Source organism: Sinohyriopsis cumingii, chromosome 12 (genome assembly GCF_028554795.1).
Source record: "Sinohyriopsis cumingii isolate HCF-2022 chromosome 12, ASM2855479v2, whole genome shotgun sequence".
In the NCBI taxonomy this organism is placed as follows: domain Eukaryota; kingdom Metazoa; phylum Mollusca; class Bivalvia; order Unionida; family Unionidae; genus Sinohyriopsis; species Sinohyriopsis cumingii.
Window position 1 is genome coordinate 41,402,961 of NC_142972.1, and position 24,681 is coordinate 41,427,641.

Genomic DNA, 24,681 nt, shown 5'->3' on the forward strand with positions numbered 1-24,681 from the left:
TCCAACGTATCAAGTTACTATAATAAGCTTTTCCTAATTGTAATTGAGTACATAATTTACAATAGGCCTAGGCTGAGTCGCTAATTCAATGCACATAAATTTTACTTTATATTGTGGCAGAAAATTAACCTCGAGTGGTGACAGAAAAATGAATGCCCGTCAATTGGACATTTTTTATAGAAATGCCAATAAAACTTACATGCAAGGGTGTTCCGTTTTATAGCATGTACCCTAATTTATCATTTGAAATTACTAGTATTAAATGAAACCTAGGAAACATGGTCGTCTTAATTAACCTTTTTTAATTATCAGTCAATAGATTTCGCTTTCACGAGTTGAAGCTTTGGCACTCGATTAACTTTAACAGCTCATATTTTAAATTACAATCGACTAGAGACTGTTTCTACATTAATTCCACAGATTGTTCCGTAGACCTCGCGCCGTTTGACAGCAGCAGTACGTTAGAGAAGTCTACACGTTAGTATGAAGTTACGTAAGCATGTAACAAGTAACTTGCATGCTTAGAACTGACACGAGAATTACTGCGCTTCCGTTACAGAGCATACTCGATGGGATGAGACTTGAAGGAAATAATTTCAGGGCTTCGCTGTCTCCGAAAAATTAGTCGCGTTTCTTTTTAAAGATTCCAGTCAACAGGGTTGTTTTGTTTTTGCTTTCTTGACTCAGATGATCAATATAAGGTATTTTCTACTTACAAAATGTCAAGTTTGAGGCCAAATTAAAAACCATCCACAAATTACTGTTTTCACGGAAAAGGACACTCTCAGGAACTGGGCCACCCTCCTGACGTCAAATTAACGCTTTCGATATCGAGCTGTTTTTATTCATTTGTGAAGATCAGTTGTTAATGCTTGTTTTTCTTGCCTTGTAACAGGAGCATTATATTCTGTTTGTTTTTCTTGACTTATGACAGGAGAATTATATTCAAGGAGCATACGTTTGTTTCATGTTTATATCTTTGAAGGGAGTATAGTTCATTGATTCAGACTCTGTCATGAAATGCTGGACACGGATGGATTTGGATTTGTTGTGTTTAATTTGAAATAAAAAGACACTGTTTGCAGAAAGATTTCAAGACTATGGAATGTAGAAACAATGAAGTGTCAAACTACAATCAACAGCATTTAACTTAGATTACAAAGCATTCGTAGTCTAAATGAATCATCTGAAGTATTTACCTTTCAAAGTCCTATTATTTTGAGTGACACGTCTTGATTAAACAACCTTTTTGATAGACATGAAGTCTCATGGGAGTACCATTTATTACATGTTATAAAGTTCTAGATCCGTGATAAACAAATATGTGTATTAACACTTACACGTCCCAGTTATTAATTGTCTGAAGTTCTGGGTATCGCTTCCTATATGATAGCTTGCTTTTTTTAGAGAAAGATGCTAAATTTTGTTGCGAGGGATGGTGAATCATGCAATGCGTTTCTAAAAACTCTCTAACCTGAGGAAAATCTAATCTAGCGATAAGGAATCAGCATTCAGGTAAACATATGATCCATTGTAGTTGAAGGACTGGTCTTCATTGAAAGACAGTATTGATGTTCAGTGCGAAAGGCTCAAGGTAAAGTTAATTCGGAAATTAGGCAACTAAATAATTTAATACAGGAAGGCTTTGCAACAAAAATTGAAAATGTTGATAGCTTGCTTGATTGGCTTGTGTACACTCTATCGATTACTTGTCTCAATGTAATGATCTCGTGACAGATTAATCGAGGTACTAAGGACCAGGTATTGGAATTAGGGCATATTAAATATCTTTCATCGTCCTAGCAATAATTGAATGGTACCAAAAACGGTGGATCGATCAGCAAGAAGGATCAGGTGGTCGATTAGGATGCTATATTAGAACTGTCCTTTGAAGAGAAAAAACCAGACGAAACAGAATGCGGCGTAACTCGTTGCAGACGACAGATCTCTTGACTACCTCACCCTCCCAAAGCAGGAGGGGGAGCATGCGTACAGTGGAAACCCTCTTGCCTGCTGGTGGCCCTCGAAGGAAATCCAAAGAGCTGTAAGTATTTACTTGTTTTTACAGATATATCGGATATATAGATATCGAAATGACCCCTCAAAATATGGGGTCTATGCAAGTATTAGTAATAGCAGAGTATATCAAATATACCGAAAAAGGTCCTATGTCATGGCGTAAGTGGTTATAAGCTCTCGTTGTTTGCGACAACGGGATCTTGAACTTTAGTTACCAAAAGAATGCACAAACACTGAAAGCCTCATATCAACATTTCGCCTAAACCTGTGTATACAATACAATAAAGATGATGAACAACAGCGACAAATCACACCTCACAACAGTTCACACAAATTTCTCGTATGAAAATTTAAATAAAAAAATTAATATAGGTGGGTTCAGAGTCGATCATCCGCTTGAATTTCCCGCATAATTAGAAGCCAGTAAAGCTACTAATCTGTGTACTGACTGAAAATATTCTCCATGACATGGACGGCAGTGTATTTACAATGTACTTAACTAACACTACTATGTATTGAAACTGTTGTCCGATTGCCTCGACTTTGATGTCAATATATTTACTATAGATTCATTCGTGCTGAAGTATAGATGAGAGAGAGAGAGAGAGAGAGAGAGAGAGAGAGAGAGAGAATAATCAGGTATACAGTCTTGCCAATAACTCTTACATTCGTCTGTGATAGCTCTATCTCACACACTCTCCATTTATCAGCTTTTGCAAATTTTACCACCATTCTTAATTTAACTCCGTATTCAATCTATATTACAGTTTCGATCTTGTGATCATTGATTATCTTATTTCCAGTAGATATGTACGACTTTTCAGTTTTAATGACATACAGAATAAAAGAAAGACAAAATGTCGCACAAAAGTAACTTAAGACAACTCAGACACACAATATACCGAAATCAGGCGCGAAGATTACCGGAAAATGAAATGGGCGCACGTGTATTGGTTCTGTGATGGTTACAAAGGACGTTGCAAGAAACGTTCAGGTGTTTGAAAAAAATTTCACCCTCTAAAACTGGTTATGGAAGGGAACATAACCGTGTGTAACGATTTATTTGCGATCGCCGTAGGGAGAAATAAATTATTTTTTGACTGGGAGAAATGCGTAATAGGATATCGATGTAAATAAGAAGTGTTTAATTATATATGTGGTACTCAAGATCACAGTTTTTGTTTACTTGTGACACAAAGGATAGCTGTTTTCGTTTTCTTCACAATGCATACATTGGAATTTGTTTTCGTAGCTTTTATTCCTGGTTATTTTAATAAGTAAGAATGACCAGTGTCCTGCTCTTGATATCTGAATGTCCTTTTTGTGAGAATACGGACGAGTGGCCAGTTCCATGCTTGGTATTTAATGTTCTTTTTGTGAGAATACGTCAGAATGATCAATATTGCATTCTATATCAAGGAAAGCCATTTTGAAGCCAGAGGGAAGTAGCATAACTTGAACTCTGTGTGTGTGTGTGTGTCTGTGTGTGTGTGTTCTCATTATACAAAATGTGAGGCAAGAATACCAGCTCGGTCTCAAAATCCAGCAGCTCCTACAAAGTACACGTACTAAGCTGTGAAGGTGGTCCTGTAAGGTACCTGAGTAAAAAATATCGTTTTCATACTTAGTCGGTTTGGTTTTCTTCTTTTTTTCTCATTGTTATTACATTTATCATCTGCTTCCTCGTCGTCGTTGTCATCATAATTACCACCATCAACAACGAGAACCAAAACAATAATGTCTTCATTTTAGTAACTTCCTTCGTTAAACATTTGTATTATTGCAGACTTTATCGGCATAATCAGTATTAGCTACGATGTCGTAACTTTTACATGGTGGAGGATAGCAAGTGATCCTATACTTCGCAATGGAGCAAATAAAACTATTTTCCAAGACAAAAAGATGACTTGAGTACATATCTACTAAATAAGTAGAGTTTATTGTGTTTTTAAGAAAGTTTGGTTTGCGATCAAGTTGTTAAGCCTATATAAAAGGTAAAATATATTAGTATGTTTACTGTAACCGTAATTTGTCTGTCATGACCGATACCACGACATCCTCGAGATAATTCATTTCTCGAAGTAAGGCTTGCTATACCATGAGTGGATACTCTATTCAATGCATGACATATTTACTTATGATCTGTTTACATTTCCAAATAAGGATGCAATGTTCTCATATGGCACACAAAAAAATCGAGTCTGAAAACGGAAGTAGATGATCTAATATGGCAGACGATCCAACAGAAAAGTTCATAAGAAGAAGTTTATTTTTTAATGTACGTTGCTTTCATTTACAGTTTTCACCAATAATGTCACACATCTTGAATTTAAAATCATAATTTGTGTCATTGTTTTGATATTGAAAGTTTTTTAACCAAACAGCATACACTTGCATTGACTTCTGCTGGATGGACTTAAATACAATTAAAGTGATTTTCGAAAATAAGACACTAGTTACAACTCCATGATAACACACCGGCGCGAAATTCTGCCGTCGGGATAGACTTCCTGAAGGAGCACAGCATTCAAACTTTACGACTTCCTTCATAAAGTTCTGATTTAGCTCCAAGTGATTTTTCGCTGAATTTCGTTGTCGATGATTTGACGAGTGGGAGATGATTTGAAAGTCACCATGCGGTTGTAAGTGAAGTTTTCCAGTATCGGAATAATATACGAAAAACAAAATACAGACTGGTATTTAATGCTTGTGGCTATAGGGATTTTTTTTCTGTTCATCAACACATACAGTAATATAATATTGTGATCATAATAAATTCTCCTATCTAACTCGCTTCCGAGTACGTGTATCTTCTTAGAGAATGATATCATTTTTCATAGAACAAGGGACATCTACAATAGATTGGTAACAGTCAATTTATGTAAAAGGATCAATGAAAAACGACGCAAGCGCTCTGTGTGGAAATTCATCGATTTTTTAAAATTATTTTTATTCTTGCCACCTATTGTGTTTAGATTTAAAGAATGCTTATAAAATGCCTCTGTAAAAACTCAAGCACATGTAACCTAGAGTTGCTTCCCTTTACATACCCCACTTGAAGAAAAAAATAAGTTCCTGCCGAGCGATGAATCGATGTAATAATTAGGTACCCAGGTCTAAAATAAGATAAAATCTCAAACCTGGAAAAACAGTAATCTGTGTCCTGAATGCCCCTGCTTACCTTTGGGAAGTAGGAATATTTGTAAAGATTAACTAAGCGACCGGTAGTGTAATCATATGTTACTTATTTTTTTAAAAAGGTGTGGGAGGGAGTGGTCGTGACCCGCCCTTGATACCTTGGTTACGATGCTTTAGTTATCTTGATCCGTTTATATTTTATTAGAAAGAAAGACATATACTTCTACCCTGAGATACATTGATCTTCTTCTCTTAAAATACATGTCCAGTACCGAAGACAAAATAACCCTTTTCAGTATAGCACAATTGTAAAAGATTATTTTCTAAATAATCTCACATTTGTATTCCTGTTACCTTACACAAACAGCATGTATCTCTTTCGCTGCTGTACATAATGTTATCTCCTGTATTTTTTCACGTACATTTTGATTAGGAATAGAGTTGAATAATATAGTTTAAAATTTCAAAGTAACAAAATAGACATAACATGTATCACCAATGCGTTTAGCACGGGGCCAAATCATAATTTTCCCCCACAAGTTACTCGTTTAATGAAGTTGTCTACTTAATAAGTGCATACGATGTCAGTCACTTAACATAGGCTGAATAGACCCATTGTATACTTACACTGTATACTTCGATTGAGCACATGAAATACGATACTTTTACCAAGCCTGTTTCTACGCGTGATATAATCTTTTTCATGGTGAAATATGTCACCTTCCATCGATCTACTTGATTGAAAGGTATATATCAGGTGCGAATTAAAACTATCATTGTCGGTCTTTATATTTATCTGCCTTTTATTTGTGTCCATATCCAAGTAATTTTAATCTCATTGATAAAATAAAACTAACGAATAGTACTAGGTAAAAGACCTTAAACTGGGATTAGCCCACCCAAAACCAGTAGGCAAAACTCGTTTTAAAACATACGGGCGTTGCCCAACAAAACCAGAAATTTTGTTTCACTCCAATGATTATTTTGTGTGGAAAGTCTTTTCGTATATGCCAAAAAATCTCATGGAACTTTTTCACTTTAGGAACATAATATTTTTTTATTCCTGTCGATTGCCAAATTATTTTTAAGTCCCCGGTCCCCCCTCCCTCTTTCCTGACACTCACACATCCCTTGTCAGAAACTATGCTTCTGGACCCTACTTAGTCCCTAGCAAGGTCACCCTTTTAAATAGAAAATATGTCAGATTATATGAACGTTTCACACATATTTCAAAATCATGAATCCGGTTCGCTTGTTTACCTGTGAACCTGGAGCCACGTAGGACATTTGGTTGTGTGTGAGACTCATGAGACTAGTAGTCCAAGGACTATCGAATACCCGCTTAGGCCAACCAGGGTCGGCTAGCTCTGTGTGTCCTTGGCAAAGGCACATATTTCCTATATCACACTTAAGTATATAATAAACAACGTTATTTGTCTTGGCTTGCGACCGAGATAACGTTATTTGTCTCGGCTTGTCACAGTTAAACAACGTTATTTGTCTCGGCTTTTGACAGTTAAACAACGTTATTTGTCTTGGCTTGTGACCGAGATAACGTTATTTGTCTTGGCTTGTGAAAGAGTTACACAATGCTACTTGACATTGCCTGTGACAGAGTTAAACAACGTTATTTGTCTCGGCTTGTGACAGTTAAACAACGTTATTTGACTTGGCTTGTGACAGAGTTACACAATGCTACTTGACATTGCCTGTGACAGAGTTAAACAACGTTATTTGTCTTGATTTGTGACAGTTAAACAACGTTATTTGTCTTGGCTTGTGAAAGAGTCAAACAACGCTATTTGCCTTGGTTTGTGACAGAGCTAAACAACGTTATTTGTCTTGGCTTGTGACAAAGTAACACAATGTTATTTGCCTTGGCTTGTGACAGAGTTAAACAACGTTATTTGTCTTGGCTTGAGACAGAGTTAAACAACATTATTTGCCTTGGTTTGTGACAGTTAAACAACGTTATTTGTCTTGGCTTGTGACCGAGATAACGTTATTTGTCTTGGCTTGTGACAGAGTTACACAATGCTACTTGACATTGCCTGTGACAGAGTTAAACAACGTTATTTGTCTCGGCTTGTGACAGTTAAACAACGTTATTTGACTTGGCTTGTGACAGAGTTACAGAATGCTACTTGACATTGCCTGTGACAGAGTTAAACAACGTTATTTGTCTTGATTTGAGACAGTTAAACAAAGTTATTTGTCTTGGCTTGTGAAAGAGTCAAACAACGCTATTTGCCTTGGTTTGTGACAGAGCTAAACAACGTTATTTGTCTTGGCTTGTGACAAAGTAACACAATGTTATTTGCCTTGGCTTGTGACAGAGTTAAACAACATTATTTGCCTTGGTTTGTGACAGTTAAACAATGTTATTGGCCTTGGCTTGTGACACAGTTACACAATGATATTTGACTTTGCTTGTGACAGAGATAAGCAACGTTATTTGCTTTGGCTTGCGACAGAGTTACACAGTGCTAATTGACTTTGCTTGTGACAGAGTTAAACAACGTTGTTTGTCTTGGCTTGTGACAGAGTTAAACAACGCTATTTGCCTTGGTTTGTGACAGAGTTAACGGTTCTGCCTTGTCTTGTGACCAGTGGCGTACTAAGAGGAGTGCGAGGGGGGGCGGTCCGCCCAGAATGACAGCCAGAAAGGGGGGGGGGGGGGGCATCGGGAGGGTTGAAACACCAGTACGAGTTTTCAAACCAAATGAAAAGTTCGCCAAAGTAAACGTTATTTCGAATTTGCTTATGGCATTTTTTTGTCTTGACTTGTGACAGTTAAGCAATTTAATTATGATTATGATATTCGATTCACTTCGCTTGCGAAATGCAAAATAAAATAGTTTGCATTTGTGCTAACATTTTTTTTAGCTGACCGTAAACAATACTCTGGTGCAAGATTAAGTTGAAATGGTTGGAGCCATTAATCTAGGTTTTTCATTTATTCAAGTATTTATTTATATTTTGACACAAAATTCCAGGATTGGGTAACAGGTGATGCATATTGTTGCAATAAAATTATTCAATGACGACTATCGCAGCAATTTATTTTTTTATAAATGATATCTCTATAAAAATTGTTAATTTGACTTCCGGATTTTTAATATGTTATATATTTTCATTTTATCGTTATTCTTTCATATGTTGCAAAGCCCCACCACCAACTCCACTAATTATACTGGGTGTTTGCCCGGATTAACTAAATTTCTCCAGAAACTTGGAATTTACATTATTGTGCTTAGGATTTTTCTCAGAATAATTGGATTGTAGCTATATGTAGGACAGAAGAAACGATAAAAAAAAGCTTGATAATTGAAAAGTACACACCTGTAATGGTTGATTTCGGTCATAGGTAGAATACAAGAAACGATGAAAATTAGCTTGAGAATTAAAACAGTTTTCTTCCCAAAACAGTTTAGGAACTTCTCAAATGGACAATAGGTTGGAAACAAGCTCTTTTAACTGGCTAATCCCTCACCAATATATGAATAGAATTATTGTCAAAATTAAAACAGACTATATAGTTGGGGTCTGTTGAGAGAGAGAGAGACAGACAGAGACAGAGAGAGAGACAGAGAGAGACAGAGACACACACACACACACAGAACTAGTGAACTTTTTATGGTCGATACAAGGTGTGGCCAATATACTGCCCGCTGTCCGAGTCCAGCCCGTCTTAAATCAGATTGTTAGGTAATTTCATTAATATAGTAGAAATGTGCAGACTTACCAAAATTCGTGGTGTGCCTTCGAAAATCATTGGCCACCAACAACACACTCTTCGTTATTACAAATGACCATAGAGTTATATTTGGGTTTTTTCGGGGGGGGGGGAGGGGGACCAAAAGTGAATTTCTTTATGGCGAGAGGTCCATTGTACTTAACGTAGTTTTGATAATAAGTTTGACACAAACATTATTTTCAATATTCGGCAAAATTATGACACATATTGTAGGAAAACGAAGACTATCACGCCATGTTTCAAAGCTTCATTCAGTAAGCAACGAAATTCGGCAATTCAAGTTCCTTTGTTTTATTTGATACACTTACCTCTGTTTTATTGCTTTGGTTGAAAAAAACTATGTATGAATACTGCAATCAATAAGAGTCCATATGAAGTATGGTCAAAATTGTGAGCGACTACACCAAACAAATATATATAATGAATTTGTCATTTCCTTTATAAACCCAATGTACGTGTTTTTAAACAGATCTAGTCTTCATTTCACAAACATCGCACTTATTGAACTCCCTATGTTAAGTATATTTGATTTAATTATATCTGATTTAATATATATTTATTTCAATTTAATTGTTTGTCAGTTGTATTTTTTTCACTTCATTACATGATATTGCAATGTAAATTTATTCACTAGAGATGATACTTTTTTTAGAAAATAGTTTGACCTTGACTGTTAGTTTATAAACACCAAGTGTTGATCTAAATCCTGACCTTGTTTCAAAATTTGTAGCAACCATCGTAAACAAGTTCTATTTTATTTTAAAATGATTTGTTGTTTCCAAGGTAATGATCGGACTTTCTCTTCAAGATATAAACAATTTTTTATTTTTTATTTCTTAAACAAGTGATCTGTAACAAGTGCTTCTTCTATAAACTGCCGGAAGATGATCACGTGACACTTGTTTACGTTTTAGAAAGCCCATATAACCCATGTTTTGGAGAATTAATCTCAGTAGAAGCTGGGCTGTTAAACTGTTAGTAGTATATTGTGCTGCTTGGAGTTATTTCAAATCACTTGGTTTGGAGTTATTTCAAATTACTTGGATTCAAAAGGATTAATTTTGGGGGTTTTTTCTGGAAAATACGTGTGCTCATGTAATATTGTGAAACAAGAACAGATGTTTTAAAATAAAAATTTATTCAGCTATCAGAAACCGGAGTTATAAGTTTTATTTCTACAAGGAACTGTAGACTTCAACACTACAGATTGCAGCATACGTCATCGTCTTCCATCTTGGATTCTTCGTCGGGATTCGAACGTGAAATCGGTAGAATATTTTGTTATTAGGACTACTAAAATTTTGCTCTTGGAGTATTCTTGGATTATTTATGAATTTGATTCTATAAAACCGTAAGTTCATATTTTTCATTTGTACAGAATTTTTCCAGGGAAATAAATTATTGTATTTGTAAAAGCTTGTTGTTTTCACTCTTTCTTGTGTTACTGTTTATTCGAGCCTAAACAAGTGACATAAGACCTATAATGCCAACTTGTTATAGACCACTGACCATGCCCTGAAAGTCTTTAGCCTTTTTGAGGCGACCTATTCTGGGACTTTCATCCAAAATCGCGTTCTCAAAAATTGTTGGATGTTTGCGTTCAGGCCCCTTTCAAGCCTATAGTCAATCAAAGAACAACAAGCATGGTGCATCACATTCGGAATGTTCGCTATCTGTTTTCTTCACTCTCGCTTCAGATGTGGTGTAATTTCTCAGCCTGAAAATAACGATTGTGAGCAATGTTCTTCTCGTTATGGCAATTTCACGAGAAAAATGTCGTCCACAGACACCCTTAGTGTCAATTAGTGGTCTTTTGTATACAGATAATGTGACCAGTCTTTGAACTGTACAATCGCAGAACCGTTACCACTGAATTAATACCCAGTCCTCTCCTATGCACACCCCCAACAAATTGTTTTATTATTCCATCCACATCAAGATTCATGGAACTGAGAGGGACAATGTTCTTTTTTCACCGACACTATGCTCTCTCCTAATCATTACCTGTTCTTGCTGTATTGCACTTCGCTTTGAAGTGGGCGGGCCAATCATCTTCAAGAGCACATTTAGTTCTATTCATAAATGAATGTCATTAATGAAGCCCAGTCCCTCGTTGTTGTTTTTTTACATAAATGTTCTTGCCATCAAGGTTGACAGCCATGGTGTGAATTTGTTTTCATCTGAATTATTATTCGCGTGTTGTAACATTTGCCGCTGAGGTGTTCTACTTCTTATGTTGGTTACTAAAACAAACTGTTAATGACCAGCGTTCGTAATTCAGCTAGAAAAAGAACTCATCAAAATGGAAGACTGTCTGAAGAACATGGTACTCGCATGAGAACTCAAGTTGTTATTAAAGAAATTTTTACCGATGCTTTACAGTGTTTGATTGAGTACAGTAACTTCAGTTTACGTTTCATTAAGAATTTATAGCGAAACTGCTAGACTTTTGTAATGTGGGGAAAATTGAGCGTCAGTTCAATATATTTAATCTAATTTTGTCTCAACTAAACATTCGAAACAGTGAGGCAATGTAACTGGATTAAGTAAATATTTAAAAACGGGCAAAAAGCGCTTTCAGATGTCAAAGATTCTAAAATGTATGAGGAGTTTATAACAATAAGACGTTTCACTAGTAGCAATGATAAAAACGGTTTTTGAATCAAAGACCCTATTTTTCACAGGACAAATACAAACTTTCATGATTCCCCACCCCCCATGCCCCCATTCCTCCCTTTACCCCGAAAACTGTGTCGAGGCGACTACGAACTCGAAGTCAGTGCTTAGGATAATGAAATTTTATTGTGAAAATCCTCGTCGTCGTGAAAAATAGGGTCGTTGGTCCAGAAACACGCCTTTTACCTTAATGCTGCGATTTATGATAAAATGTAAGACTAAAATGTTAGATAAAATGTTAGACAAAATGTCAGACCAAAACTTTAAACTTCCTTTCCTATAGTCAATGTATCAACAGATACTGCTTCATCATGTTGATGCAAATACAATTTGATTTTTCCCTTTATTTTTCTGCTACACTCGAGCACGTCTTTCATCTTAATCTTGTGACGCAAGTACTTGCTATCAATGGAGTACACTTTTGATCGGTCGAGGTCTATAGCTAATTTTGTGTATTTTGCTTGGGTCATGGAAATTACTGAACTTTCCAGATAATATATTTTAGATAGTCCTGCAGTTTGAAATGTTGACTATCATTTGTTCGCACAAGAGAAATTTTTAGCTTGTCAAATCCTCCTTTGAATCAGACATCGGATACTTCACAGGTAAATGAACGGTAAGAGGTTTATTGTTAATAATTATATGCTTTGTTTTGCTGTTCTTGTTCTCGGTTATTGTTAGTGAGTCACGTGTTATACATATTTTTAGATCAAATCTCGAACTGTAATACAGTTCATACTTGTTTGTCAAGCGATACTTACAACACAATCAACTTGATATTTTTTCATGTATTGTTTTTCGTACTTGCTAATGCGCATCGGCCAAATAACCGTTATCATACTGTCATCACACAAAACTCTCTGATCAGGTCGTCCAGATCGTATTTGATCAAGCAGTTTATTGTATTAAAGTGTAAGTTGCGGTTTTACAAGCGCTTTTCTTTGTTTCAAAACGAGGTTCAAACATTTTACCTGCGACTGTTTGCGTAACAACGACGCCAGATGATATCAACAAAAACGGAATTAATGCTGCTCCGCTTGAGACAGTACCTGGACTTTTCAGAATAAGATGTATATAACATATTATTCTTAAATTTTTACCGTAATATAGGTAAGCTGTTTTTACGTACCAAATTTTCTTATGATAATACTTAAAATGCTACAAAAGATCGTCTTTTTCTTTATTGTCAAGAGCGTCTATTACTTATCGCGTTATTATTTTAACATCATATAGCAAATGTTGTTTACACCAACAACCTCATCTAACAGTTCACGAAAATCATTATTTTTTGGATCAACATGAAAATCTCTATACTTGTAATATACCTCGGAAGATGTATCCTCATATATTTTATCTAGAAAAATGAAAGGATATATATTTAAACATAGAGGCTTAAAACGTGCAGTTATTTCTCTAATCTCGTTTACCTCATCGGCATACTCACTTTCAGTTTCATCGATATAACCAATTACTTTACTAAGATCAGCTACACTAGAATTTTTAAGTACCAGATACTGACTAAGAATTGTATATGCTGTGCCAAATTGTGATAAACCATAAGATTTTGTTTATATTAACATCGTTGATTGACAGGTTTACATGCCTAGCGATCAGCTGTTTTATATTTTTGTATTTTGGTTCAGTTAATATTTTTTCAACCTCCTTATCGTATCTTTTTTAAACTAATCTTTCTACATCTATCGACCAATATACTAATTTCATGAAGTGGTATGTCTTGAACTATAGGATGAATATGTGTTAATTCATCCAATGTTTGATAAAACAAATCTTTTTCTGTGTCGGAGTACGCCTCTAGTTGAGATTCTATTTCTGATACTGCATTAAGTGTAAAATCAATCTGAAACACAGAATATTTATTTTTGTCATTTTTAATTAATCTACGAGCAAAACATCAGCAATCGCTAACAGGTTAGCATTATCCGTATTATCTGCTAATTCCAACAACGTCTTTTTATCAGGATAATCCATACCTAATTCATGAAATATACGACGTTAAGCAAATACATCTCTTAATTTGTGATTTCTTGTTAGTTTACCTTTCTTGTTTCAGCTAGTTTATCAAGCGATTTTGTTTTACGAAGACTAGATCTGTTAATTATTAGTAAATTTTCTTTGTTAACCAGACCGCTCCGGCGGCCTAGTGGTTAGAGCGTCCGCCTTGGATGCGCGAGGTCGTGGTTCGATCCCCGGCCGAGTCATACCAAAGACTTACAAAAATGGTACTAGCAGCTGCCTCGCTTGGCGCTCAACATTAAGAGGTTAGTGTTAGGACTGGTCGGCCTGGTGTCAGGATAATGTGACTGGGTGGGACATCATGCTACATGTCTGCGGCATGATGCCCCAGTGCTAGACATCACTATAAACTGCCACATTGCAGACATCGTAGCGATATGACTGAGAAATTGTTAAAGCTACGTTAAAAATCAAAATCACACACATCACACATCTTTGTTAACCTTAAGCAACGTATTTGACGCAACTTTTCGACCCTTAATCGTTGTTCCCCACAATAGCTGTGAGGACAGTATTTACTAATTATATAAAAGTCTCTGATTGCGTCTTTTAACTGAGGGCCTTTCATCCATGCAATTTTAACAAAGTCATCATTGTTCTCGATTAAACAGGGTGAATCTAATGTTTCTGTTTTTTTATCCGAGCAGTTATATTTATCGCTCTTACTTCTTCAGCCATTTCTGGGTCAAGCTTATCAACATCAGCTAGTTTGATATCCGTTTTAGGATTAATTACAAAATTATAAAACTCTTTCACAAATCTGATCGATGGTGGATTTGTTGACATTTTCATTTATAAGATTACACTAAATCGTCAAATCTGAAACTAACGATTACATTAAATCTTCAAGCCTGAAACTTAAAGATTTACATTAGGTCGTCAACTGTATAAATTCGAAAATAGTCCAACCCAGATAAGAAGTCTCTTCATTTACAACAAAAAGTATAAAATACTAATACTCGTTTGTAGTTACTGCAGGATCAAGTGTATATTGTTGACATGACGATACGTAAACGCCTGTTGAAGCATACAGTGTAGTCCAAGTTATATCGTCCGTTGATCCCTCTAATCTCCAAGTTGTATCGTCCGTTGATCCCTCTAATCTCCAAGTTGTATCGTCCGTTGATCCTTCTCATCTCCATTTGTAAATCCGTCCGTCATTAACATTTAGCCGACCTCGTAATTGAAATTTCCATATTGATACTGTTTCTGGACATTGTATTTTGATCCAAAAGTTAGATGTTTCTTTGTTTGTGGTCCAGTCTAACCTTTCAGATATCGCGCTGTTAAACGCAAATGCATAATTAGGATTATTTCCTGGATATTGTGTTGACGCAGATGCATTAAAACCCCAACGATTATCTGTGGCGTCTACGAGATGTGGAATATGACCACGCTGTTTTTAGCCCGTGTTACACCACCACCACTTGCTGCAACATTATCAACGTACTGTTGTTGATTTTTTACAAGATCAGATGCAGCAACACGTACATACGTAAAAGTTATCTTATTGGCGACCATGTCGATCGCACCTGTCATTGTACCTCCTGCTTTTTTCAGATAAGGAACATCTGCAACAGGCAATCCTCAATATCTTTGGATAAACAACATTAGCGGAATGTTGGGTAAACAGCACAGCAACAGAAAACTAAAACCGTTCTTCGGCTATAGGTGTTTCCATGTTTGTAGCACTAAAGAAATTTTAGACAAACATAAATAGTGCTGTAAAAATGTGCGACGGATTAGTATGCCAAGCGAAGATAAAAAGATATTACAGTTTGTAAATTTTAACCATAAAATGAGAATACTTGTCGTGATTTATGCAGATTTTGATTGTATTTTACGACAAGTACCAGGAGCTGAAAATAACACTAATATGTCATCAACAAGAAAAATACAAGAACATGTTCTTTGTGGAGCAGCATATAAAGTTGATGTTGATAACAGTTTATTAAAACCTATCAAAATTTATCGAGGCAAAGATCCTGCTGTTTGGTTTTAAGGAACATAATTGATGAAGTAGATCGTATCACGCATCTGTTGGATAAAAATGCTAGAACGATACCGCTAACAACAGAGCAAGAGTTAGAATTTGAATCGGCAAAAAAACATGTCAAATGTTCAAAGGACAGCTTGGACAGGACAGAGTTCGAGATCATTGCCATATAACAGCAAAATGTGGTGGAGCAGCACATGGCAAATGCAATTTGCACTACAAAGCACCAGAATTTGTACCTGTTGTTTTCCAAACTACAAAGCACCAGAATTTGTACCTGTTGTTCTCCAAACTACAAAGCACCAGAATTTGTACCTGTTGTTCTCCACACTACAATGCACCAGAATTTGTACCTGTTGTTCTCCACACTACAATGCACCAGAATTTGTACCTGTTGTTCTCCACACTACAGAGCACCAGAATTTGTTCCTGTTGTTCTCCACACTACAAAGCACCAGAATTTGTACCTGTTGTTCTCCAAACTACAAAGCACCAGAATTTGTACCTGTTGTTCTCCAAACTACAAAGCACCAGAATTTGTACCTGTTGTTCTCCACACTACAAAGCACCAGAATTTGTACCTGTTGTTCTCCACACTACAAAGCACCAGAATTTGTTCCTGTTGTTCTCCACACTACAATGCACCAGAATTTGTACCTGTTGTTTTCCATAATTTCCGAGGATACGATGCTCATATTATTGTATAAGCATTTGGTAACAAAGAAATTCGAAAACATCTAAAGCTCAACGGCAGTATCAAATGTATTCCGAATAATACGGGAAAATATATGTCTTATTATTGGGCGATTAAGATTGATCGACGGCTTGCAGTTTATGGCAGCATCGCTAGATGAACTTGTAAAAGGTTGTAGTAAGTTTGACAATCTGACAGATCATTTCTGATAAAAGTCAAATTTGCTAACAAGAAAAGGAATCTTTCCATACGAATATCTTGACGATTGGAGTAGGTTTGCTTAACAAAGATAAATTTTACTCTGCGCTAAATCTAGAAAATATTACAGAATAGTATGATTATGCTAAAACAATGTGGAGCGAATTTGGTTGCAAGACTTTTGGTAATTATCACGATTTATATTTGGTTGTAAGACCTTTGGTAATTATCTCAATTTGTATTTGGTTGTAAGACCTTCGGTGATTATCACGATTTATATTTGGTTGTAAGACTTTTGGTGATTATCACGATTTATATTTGGTGCCTGACGTGCTATTGCTAGCTGGTGTGTTTGAAAACTTTAGAAATGTCAGCTTATCAACTATGGACTTGATCCTGCTTGGAACTATTCTGCTCCAGGTCTGTCTTGGGATGATCTGCTAAAGTACAGCAAAATATAACTATAATTATTAACAGAGCCTGACATGTTCTGCTTTAGTGTGAAAGGAATTCAATGTAGAATTAGCGTTTAAAATATACTACGGCTAACAAAAAATACTTGAAAAATTAAAACAAAGATCTTTCATCGTCATAATCATCTGTCTAGATCCAAACAGTCGCGATGACTGTGACATGTCTGAACCGATACCGCATGGTGGTTTCAAGTGGATAAGTGCTGAGCAATTTCTAAGCGAAACAGATGAAGTTATACCAGCGGAATGCTTACATTCTGATGTTAGTTATTTTGTGGAAGTTGACCTGGACTATCCCATGGAATCACATGATCTGCAACACGATTACCCGTTTTGTCCAGAGTCGATGATGATAGATTATAGTTTGTTATCAAAAGAGCAGCAGAATATACAGCAATATGGAGGAGTTGTTAATAAACTGGTTCCACATTTACTTGAAAAGCAGAGATATGTGATTCTTTTTAAAAATTAGATCGCGGATTAGTCTTGCGAAAAGCTTTTTGGGTTTTAAAGTTTAATCAATCTCCTTGGATGAAAGATTACATAGACTCAAACACCGAAGAAAGAGCAGCAGCAACAAGTAATTTTGACAAGGACTTCTTCAAGCTGATTAATAACAACGTGTTTGGAAAAACTATGGAAAATGTACTAAAAAGTGTCAGTATTGAGATAGTCAGTAACGTAGAACGCTGCAATAATTAGTTGCATCAGACGATTTCGTAGATATTAAAGTGTTTTTAATGAAAACTTAGCTGGCCACAAGAGAAAGACAAATCTAAAGTTTAATAAAACATGTTTATGTCGGTGCTGCAGTACTAGCGTTATCAAAGTGGTTGATGTAGATGGTTCCATTACGACTTCGTCAAAGTCAAATGGACCAATGTAAAACTTATTTACCGATACAGATTCGTTGATTTACGAAATAGAAGCTGATGACATTTAACAAAATATTTACGACAACAAGGAGCTGTTTTAGTTATAGGATTATCCTAAGACAAGTGGATTTAAATGTGGTCACAACAAGAAAATAATAGAAAAGTTTAAAGACGAAACAAACATTGTTCCGATAACAGAGTTAGCTGGTCTTAATGTCTTGTCTTAAACTTGCTGATGAAAAAGTTTAAAAAGCGTGCTAAGGGAATCAAGAAAAATGTAAATAAAGTACTCGGATTTGGTGATTACAAAGCAGCATAAGGTGGTGCTGCCATCCACGTTAAAATGATGACGATTAGATCAAATAGTCATATAATTGAAACGGATGTAATTATAAAATCAGGACTTTGTAATTTTGATGACAAAATATACTGCTCAAATGGAATCAATACATTAGCACTTGGACATTACAGAGCTACAAAATATGAAGAATACGATTTTGGAGGGCTAAACGTTTAGATTGGCTTCTACCGGGTAAATAAAAATAAGTGTTTAATATTTTAGGATAATCTTATTGATTTCCCAGTAGTAATGATAAAGGCGTGTTTCTGGACCAAAGACCCTATTTTAAACGACGACGATGATTTTCACAATAAAGTTCCATATTATTCCAAGTAGAGACTTAGAGATCGTAGTCACCTTGACACATTATTCAGGGTAAAGGACTGGGGGAGGGAGGTTCTGGGGGATAGGAATCGTGAAAGTTTGTATTTGTCCTGTGTAAAATAGGGTCTTTGGTTCAGAAACTGTCTTGATTATTATTACTTCACTCCACATACGTTTTGGATCAAAGTTCAAATGTCTTTGCCAATTTCTAGTGGTCGTTTTTGTCCGCAAGAAAGATTCCCAAAATGGCGTGGCAGGCTTTAAAAACGGTGACAGGCGGACGAAAGTTAGGTCAGACCAAGTCATCTGAACCGTCAAGTCAAAATGATGGTTCTTCAGGCCTCCCACATATACTGGCACCACCAGAGGAAGCTGGAGAAGGAACAAAGAAATTTTTCAATGCATCAAAAAAACTTGGGAAAGCACAAACGGGCCTTTCCTCGTGGACGTAAGTATTTTAATGTATGTGTTTGGCCTGAAAAGAGGGAGGGCATTAGCTCCATTGGTAGAGCGCTCTCTGCACCGATATGTCTGGGAAATGCAATTAGTTCTTATATCGTCGGTATGATAAAGCCAACACTGTGTTGCAAGTGCCAATAAAAAAAGCAAAACTTTATTGACTTAGAAGTCCAACTCATATACATGTAACAAGAGTAAATGAAAAATTAATATAGATTCTCTCTCTCTCTTAAAGCGTAGAGTTTTAGGGTGAACATGTTATGTTACACATACCTCGAGATGAAAGTTGTATCGCTCTCAGACTCATGAAAAAAAATGCAAAGTTTATCTTTATTCGTAATGTTTCTTTCCAAAGTGCAAAACTTTAACGATTTTCTGCCTCTGTGTGTGAAGAAAATAACAAGAAAATCATCTGATGAAATTTAATGAACGTTGCAACGATTATTGAGAGTGTCACTAAAAGGAAAGGTATGTTGAATCAGCTTGATCAAAAATTTCTGGACTAGCGATGCCCTAACGGACCAAATGTAGCAACTGAGCACGATGTGCAGTACCTGCAACTGAGTTCCGATTGTTATAATTCTCGATATATATAGATCAAACGTGAATAGCCCTGGGCTTTGGCGTGTATGGATCACTGGGGAGGGGCTTTTGCGTACATGTATATACCAAGAGTGAATAGCCGTGGGTTTTTGTGTACAGGTATAGATCAAACGTGAATAGCCCTGGGCTTTGGCGTGCGAGTATGGATCACTGGGGAGGAGCTTTTGCGTACATGTATATATCAAGAGTGAATAGCATTAGGTTTTTGTGTACAGGTATACATCAAACGTGAATAGCCGTGTTTATTTGCGTACTGACGTAGATCAAACGGGAATAGCCGTGTTCTTTTGCGAACCGATGTAGATCAAACGTGAATAGCCGTGTTCTTTTGCGTACCGATGTAGTTTAAACTTGAATAGCCGTATTATTTTGCGTACCGAAGTAGATCAAACGTGAATAGCCGTATTCTTTTGCGTACCGAAGTAGATCAAACGTGAATAGCAGTGTTCTTTTGCGTACCGATGTAGATCAAACGTGAATAGCCGTGGGTTTTGGCATAAGGTTATAGATCTAGCATGAATAGCCGTTGGCTTTGGCGTACGAATATAGATCATACGTGAATAACCTTGGGCTTTTGAGTACATGTATTGATCAAACGTGAATAACCGTGGGCTATGGCGTTCGGTTCTGTGGTGTTCCAACCTTTTCGTCAAATGACAGTACATTTGTTGCTTTTAGTCAATTATCGATCTTTTCAAAAAGAACAAAAATTATTGTAGATTAAAACTTCTAGACGTTGTGTATTTTTAGCGGGGGTCGGGGTGGCTCTACAGATATTACGAACTTTCTGAGAGATTGTCGGGTGTAGGGTGAAGATGTTTACATTTGAAACATGCACAATGGAGAGAATGTTGGTATACGTTTTTGTTACATTCATGTTCTGTGGCTGACATTTCTTTGGAGCAAGCAGTTTTTGAAAAGGAGAACATTTTAAGTAAGAACAAACTTTATATTCTATAACCCATGTTACTTACATCAAAAATACACCAAAATAAATGAAATTAAAAGTTCTTTGAACAATGCCTAAGATATAGAGGTTCTTTTTAGATATCCAGTGAGGAAGACAGGAGAAATTATCTTTCTTTAAAAACGATGTGCAAAATACGAAAAAAACTGTAGACCGCCAACAATGCCATTGGGTTATATTAGTCAGTAGTCATGAAGGAAAAAAAGTTGTATCTCAAGTATTTTCTCTTATGCACACATTTTTTGTCATAATTCATATTACAGTATAACAGAAATAAAATATATATTAGATGATTTAGCTACGCACGGAGAAATTATGTTGGTAAAATGGTTAACAAAGTCTGCAGAACTACGACCAACAGATCAATAAAGACAAGTTAGAGCAGCTAACATCACTACGTCATCTAAAGGTCTTAATTGCAGGTTCCTTTGGTTGAATGGGAAAGTCGCAGATTTCGAAATTACGATATATCAGTGTAGTTTTCGATCGCTTCAACTTTTTGACGATCAAATGGCGCTATGAACAAACGACGCAATGATCAAAAGATTATGGCAATCAATAGTAGTGGTGATCAACAGGTTATGATCAGTTATCGGATGATCAAACATCCCTGTTTCTTATATAATTCATGTGTTCTTTATACGTTAATGACCAGAGTTCTTCGATCCACAATGCCCGTCCTAATCAATAAACTGTACGATAAACATTGCTCTCATAGGTAAGTGTAAATAGCTCAACATCAGATAAAATATATCCCAAAATCACAAAATATATTGAATTCATTATATATTACAAATATTTGCTTCTTCTACTATATAATTAATTTTACCAAGATAATGCAAAATTTCTCCGCATGAATCACTGTCAATGACAGACAATTATGTATTACGAAATAAGCATATATAAATTTATTTTGCAAACAGCATAATACATCGATAGTATTTCTCTATCATTGTGGATTAAACATTCAGATCTTTATTAACGGTAAACATGTTCATCTGAATATGAGTGCAGGACTAAAATTTTTAATAGGAAATTCTTAAACTTATTGTTGACTTTGAATGTTTTATTGATGATACTGACATACATCCTGGCTTTATGATTGCGTTTTAATTTTTATATAATGTTGTTTATTTGAAAAATTATTTATTATTGTCTTAACCTATGAAGCAGAATCATTCTTATTGCTGAATTTTGTCTTTTTAAATTTAGTTCGATTTATTTATTTATTCAGATTAGTATTCACTAGAATTATAAAGTACTCAATAATATTCTTGGACTAAAACTTTAATTTGGAATTATAATGAATTCTGACAAGGACATTTGGGATTAGAGTATTGGGATTAGAGTATTAGAGTATTGGGATACATCAAAAGATTATTAGCACAAAGCCACGCTCTATGTCATTAGCACGTTCGATAGGCGTTTCCAGGTACGGTTAGACAATGACAATGGCAAATGGTTTGTTTCACTCATGTTGCAGTACGCAGAATATAACGTAAAATATTAGTTATTCTCATCGTGTACATCATCCATGGATGATATAATGGTTTTTACCAGAACTGAAATTTTTCACAGATTGACAGCAATATCACAATTAATAGTCCAGTGGAATAACATCAAGTACAAGAAACGTTCAGGTGTTTGAAAAGAATTTCACCCTCTAAAACTGGTTATGGAAGGGAACATAACCGTGTGTGAACGATTTATTTGCGATCGCCGTAGGGAGAAATAAATTATTTTTTGACTGGGAGAAATGCGTAATAGGACGTGAATAAGAAGTGTTTAATTATATATGTGGTACTCAAGATCACAGTTTTTGTTTACTTGTGACACAAAGGATAGCTGTTTTCGTTTTCTTCACAATGCATGCATTGGAATTTGTTTTCGTTGCTTTTATTCCTGGTTATTTTAATAAGTAAGAATGACCAGTGTCCTGCTCTTGATATCTGAATGTCCTTTTTGTGAGAATACGGACGAGTGGCCAGTTCCCTGCTTGGTATTTAATGTTCTTTTTGTGAGAATACGTCAGAATAATCAATATTGCATTCTATATCAAGGAAAGCCATTTTGAAGCCAGAGGGAAGCAGCATAACTTGAACTCTGTTTGTGTGTGTGTGTGTGTGTGTGTGTGTGTGTTCTCATTATACAAAATGTGAGGCAAGAATACCAGCTCGGTCTCAAAATCCAGCAGCTCCTACAAAGTACACGGACTAAGCTCTGAAGGTGGTCCTGTAAGGTACCTGAGTAAAAAATATCGTTTTCATACTTAGTCGGTTTGGTTTTCTTCTTTTTTTCTCATTGTTATTACATTTATCATCTGCTTCCTCGTCGTCGTTGTCATCATAATTACCACCATCAACAACGAGAACCAAAACAATAATGTCTTCATTTTAGTAACTTCCTTCGTTAAACATTTGTATTATTGCAGACTTTATCGGCATAATCAGTATTAGCTTATGTCTTAACTTTTACATGGTGGAGGTTAGCAAGTGATTCTATACTTCGCAATGGAGCAAATAAAACTATTTTCCAAGACAAAAAGATGACTTGAGTACATATCTACTAAATAAGTAGAGTTTATTGTGTTTTTAAGAAAGTTTGGTTTGCGATCAAGTTGTTAAGCCTATATATAAGGTAAAATATATTAGTATGTTTACTGTAACCGTAATTTGTCTGTCATGACCGATACCACGACATCCTCGAGATAATTCATTTCTCGAAGTAAGGCCTGCTATACCATGAGTGGATACTCTATTCAATGCATGACATATTTACTTATGATCTGTTTACATTTCCAAATAAGGATGCAATGTTCTCATATGGCACACAAAAAAATCGAGTCTGAAAACGGAAGTAGATGATCTAATATGGCAGACGATCCAACAGAAAAGTTCATAAGAAGAAGTTTATTTTTTAATGTACGTTGCTTTCATTTACAGTTTTCACCAATAATGTCACACATCTTGAATTTAAAATCTCAATTTGTGTCATTGTTTTGATATTTAAAGTTTTTTAACCAAACAGCATACACTTGCATTGACTTCTGCTGGATGGACTTAAATACAATTAAAGTGATTTTCGAAAATAAGACACTAGTTACAACTCCATGATAACACACCGGCGCGAAATTCTGCCGTCGGGATAGACTTCCTGAAGGAGCACAGCATTCAAACTTTACGACTTCCTTCATAAAGTTCTGATTTAGCTCCAAGTGATTTTTCGCTGAATTTCGTTGTCGATGATTTGACGAGTGGGAGATGATTTGAAAGCCGCCATGCGGTTGTAAGTGAAGTTTTCCAGTATCGGAATAATATACGAAAAACAAAATACAGACTGGTATTTAATGCTTGTGGCTATAGGGATTTTTTTTCTGTTCATCAACACATACAGTAATATAATATTGTGATCATAATAAATTCTCCTATCTAACTCGCTTCCGAGTACGTGTATCTTCTTAGAGAATGATATCATTTTTCATAGAACAAGGGACATCTACAATAGATTGGTAACAGTCAATTTATGTAAAAGGATCAATGAAAAACGACGCAAGCGCTCTGTGTGGAAATTCATCGATTTTTTAAAATTATTTTTATTCTTGCCACCTATTGTGTTTAGATTTAAAGAATGCTTATAAAATGCCTCTGTAAAAACTCAAGCACATGTAACCTAGAGTTGCTTCCCTTTACATACCCCACTTGAAGAAAAAAATAAGTTCCTGCCGAGCGATGAATCGATGTAATAATTAGGTACCCAGGTCTAAAATAAGATAGAAACTCAAACCTGGAAAAACAGTAATCTGTGTCCTGAATGCCCCTGCTTACCTTTGGGAAGTAGGAATATTTGTAAAGATTAACTAAGCGACCGGTAGTGTAATCATATGTTACTTATTTTTTTAAAAAGGTGTGGGAGGGAGTGGTCGTGACCCGCCCTTGATACCTTGGTTACGATGCTTTAGTTATCTTGATCCGTTTATATTTTATTAGAAAGAAAGACATATACTTCTACCCTGAGATACATTGATCTTCTTCTCTTAAAATACATGTCCAGTACCGAAGACAAAATAACCCTTTTCAGTATAGCACAATTGTAAAAGATTATTTTCTAAATAATCTCACATTTGTATTC

The 24,681-nt window shown here is 35.7% G+C and overlaps 1 protein-coding gene across 1 annotated transcript in view; it reads left to right on the forward strand.

Moving 5' to 3' along the window:
• Positions 1-1,896: 1,896 nt before the first annotated feature.
• The window catches only part of LOC149786326 (androglobin-like), a 303,462-nt gene continuing 280,677 nt past the window's right edge, over positions 1,897-24,681 (forward strand). The window contains exon 1 of the mRNA XM_089976736.1: positions 1,897-2,044. Coding sequence (XP_089832862.1) covers positions 1,917-2,044 — 128 coding nt within the window. The 5' untranslated portion in view covers positions 1,897-1,916. The remainder of the gene's footprint in view (positions 2,045-24,681) is intronic.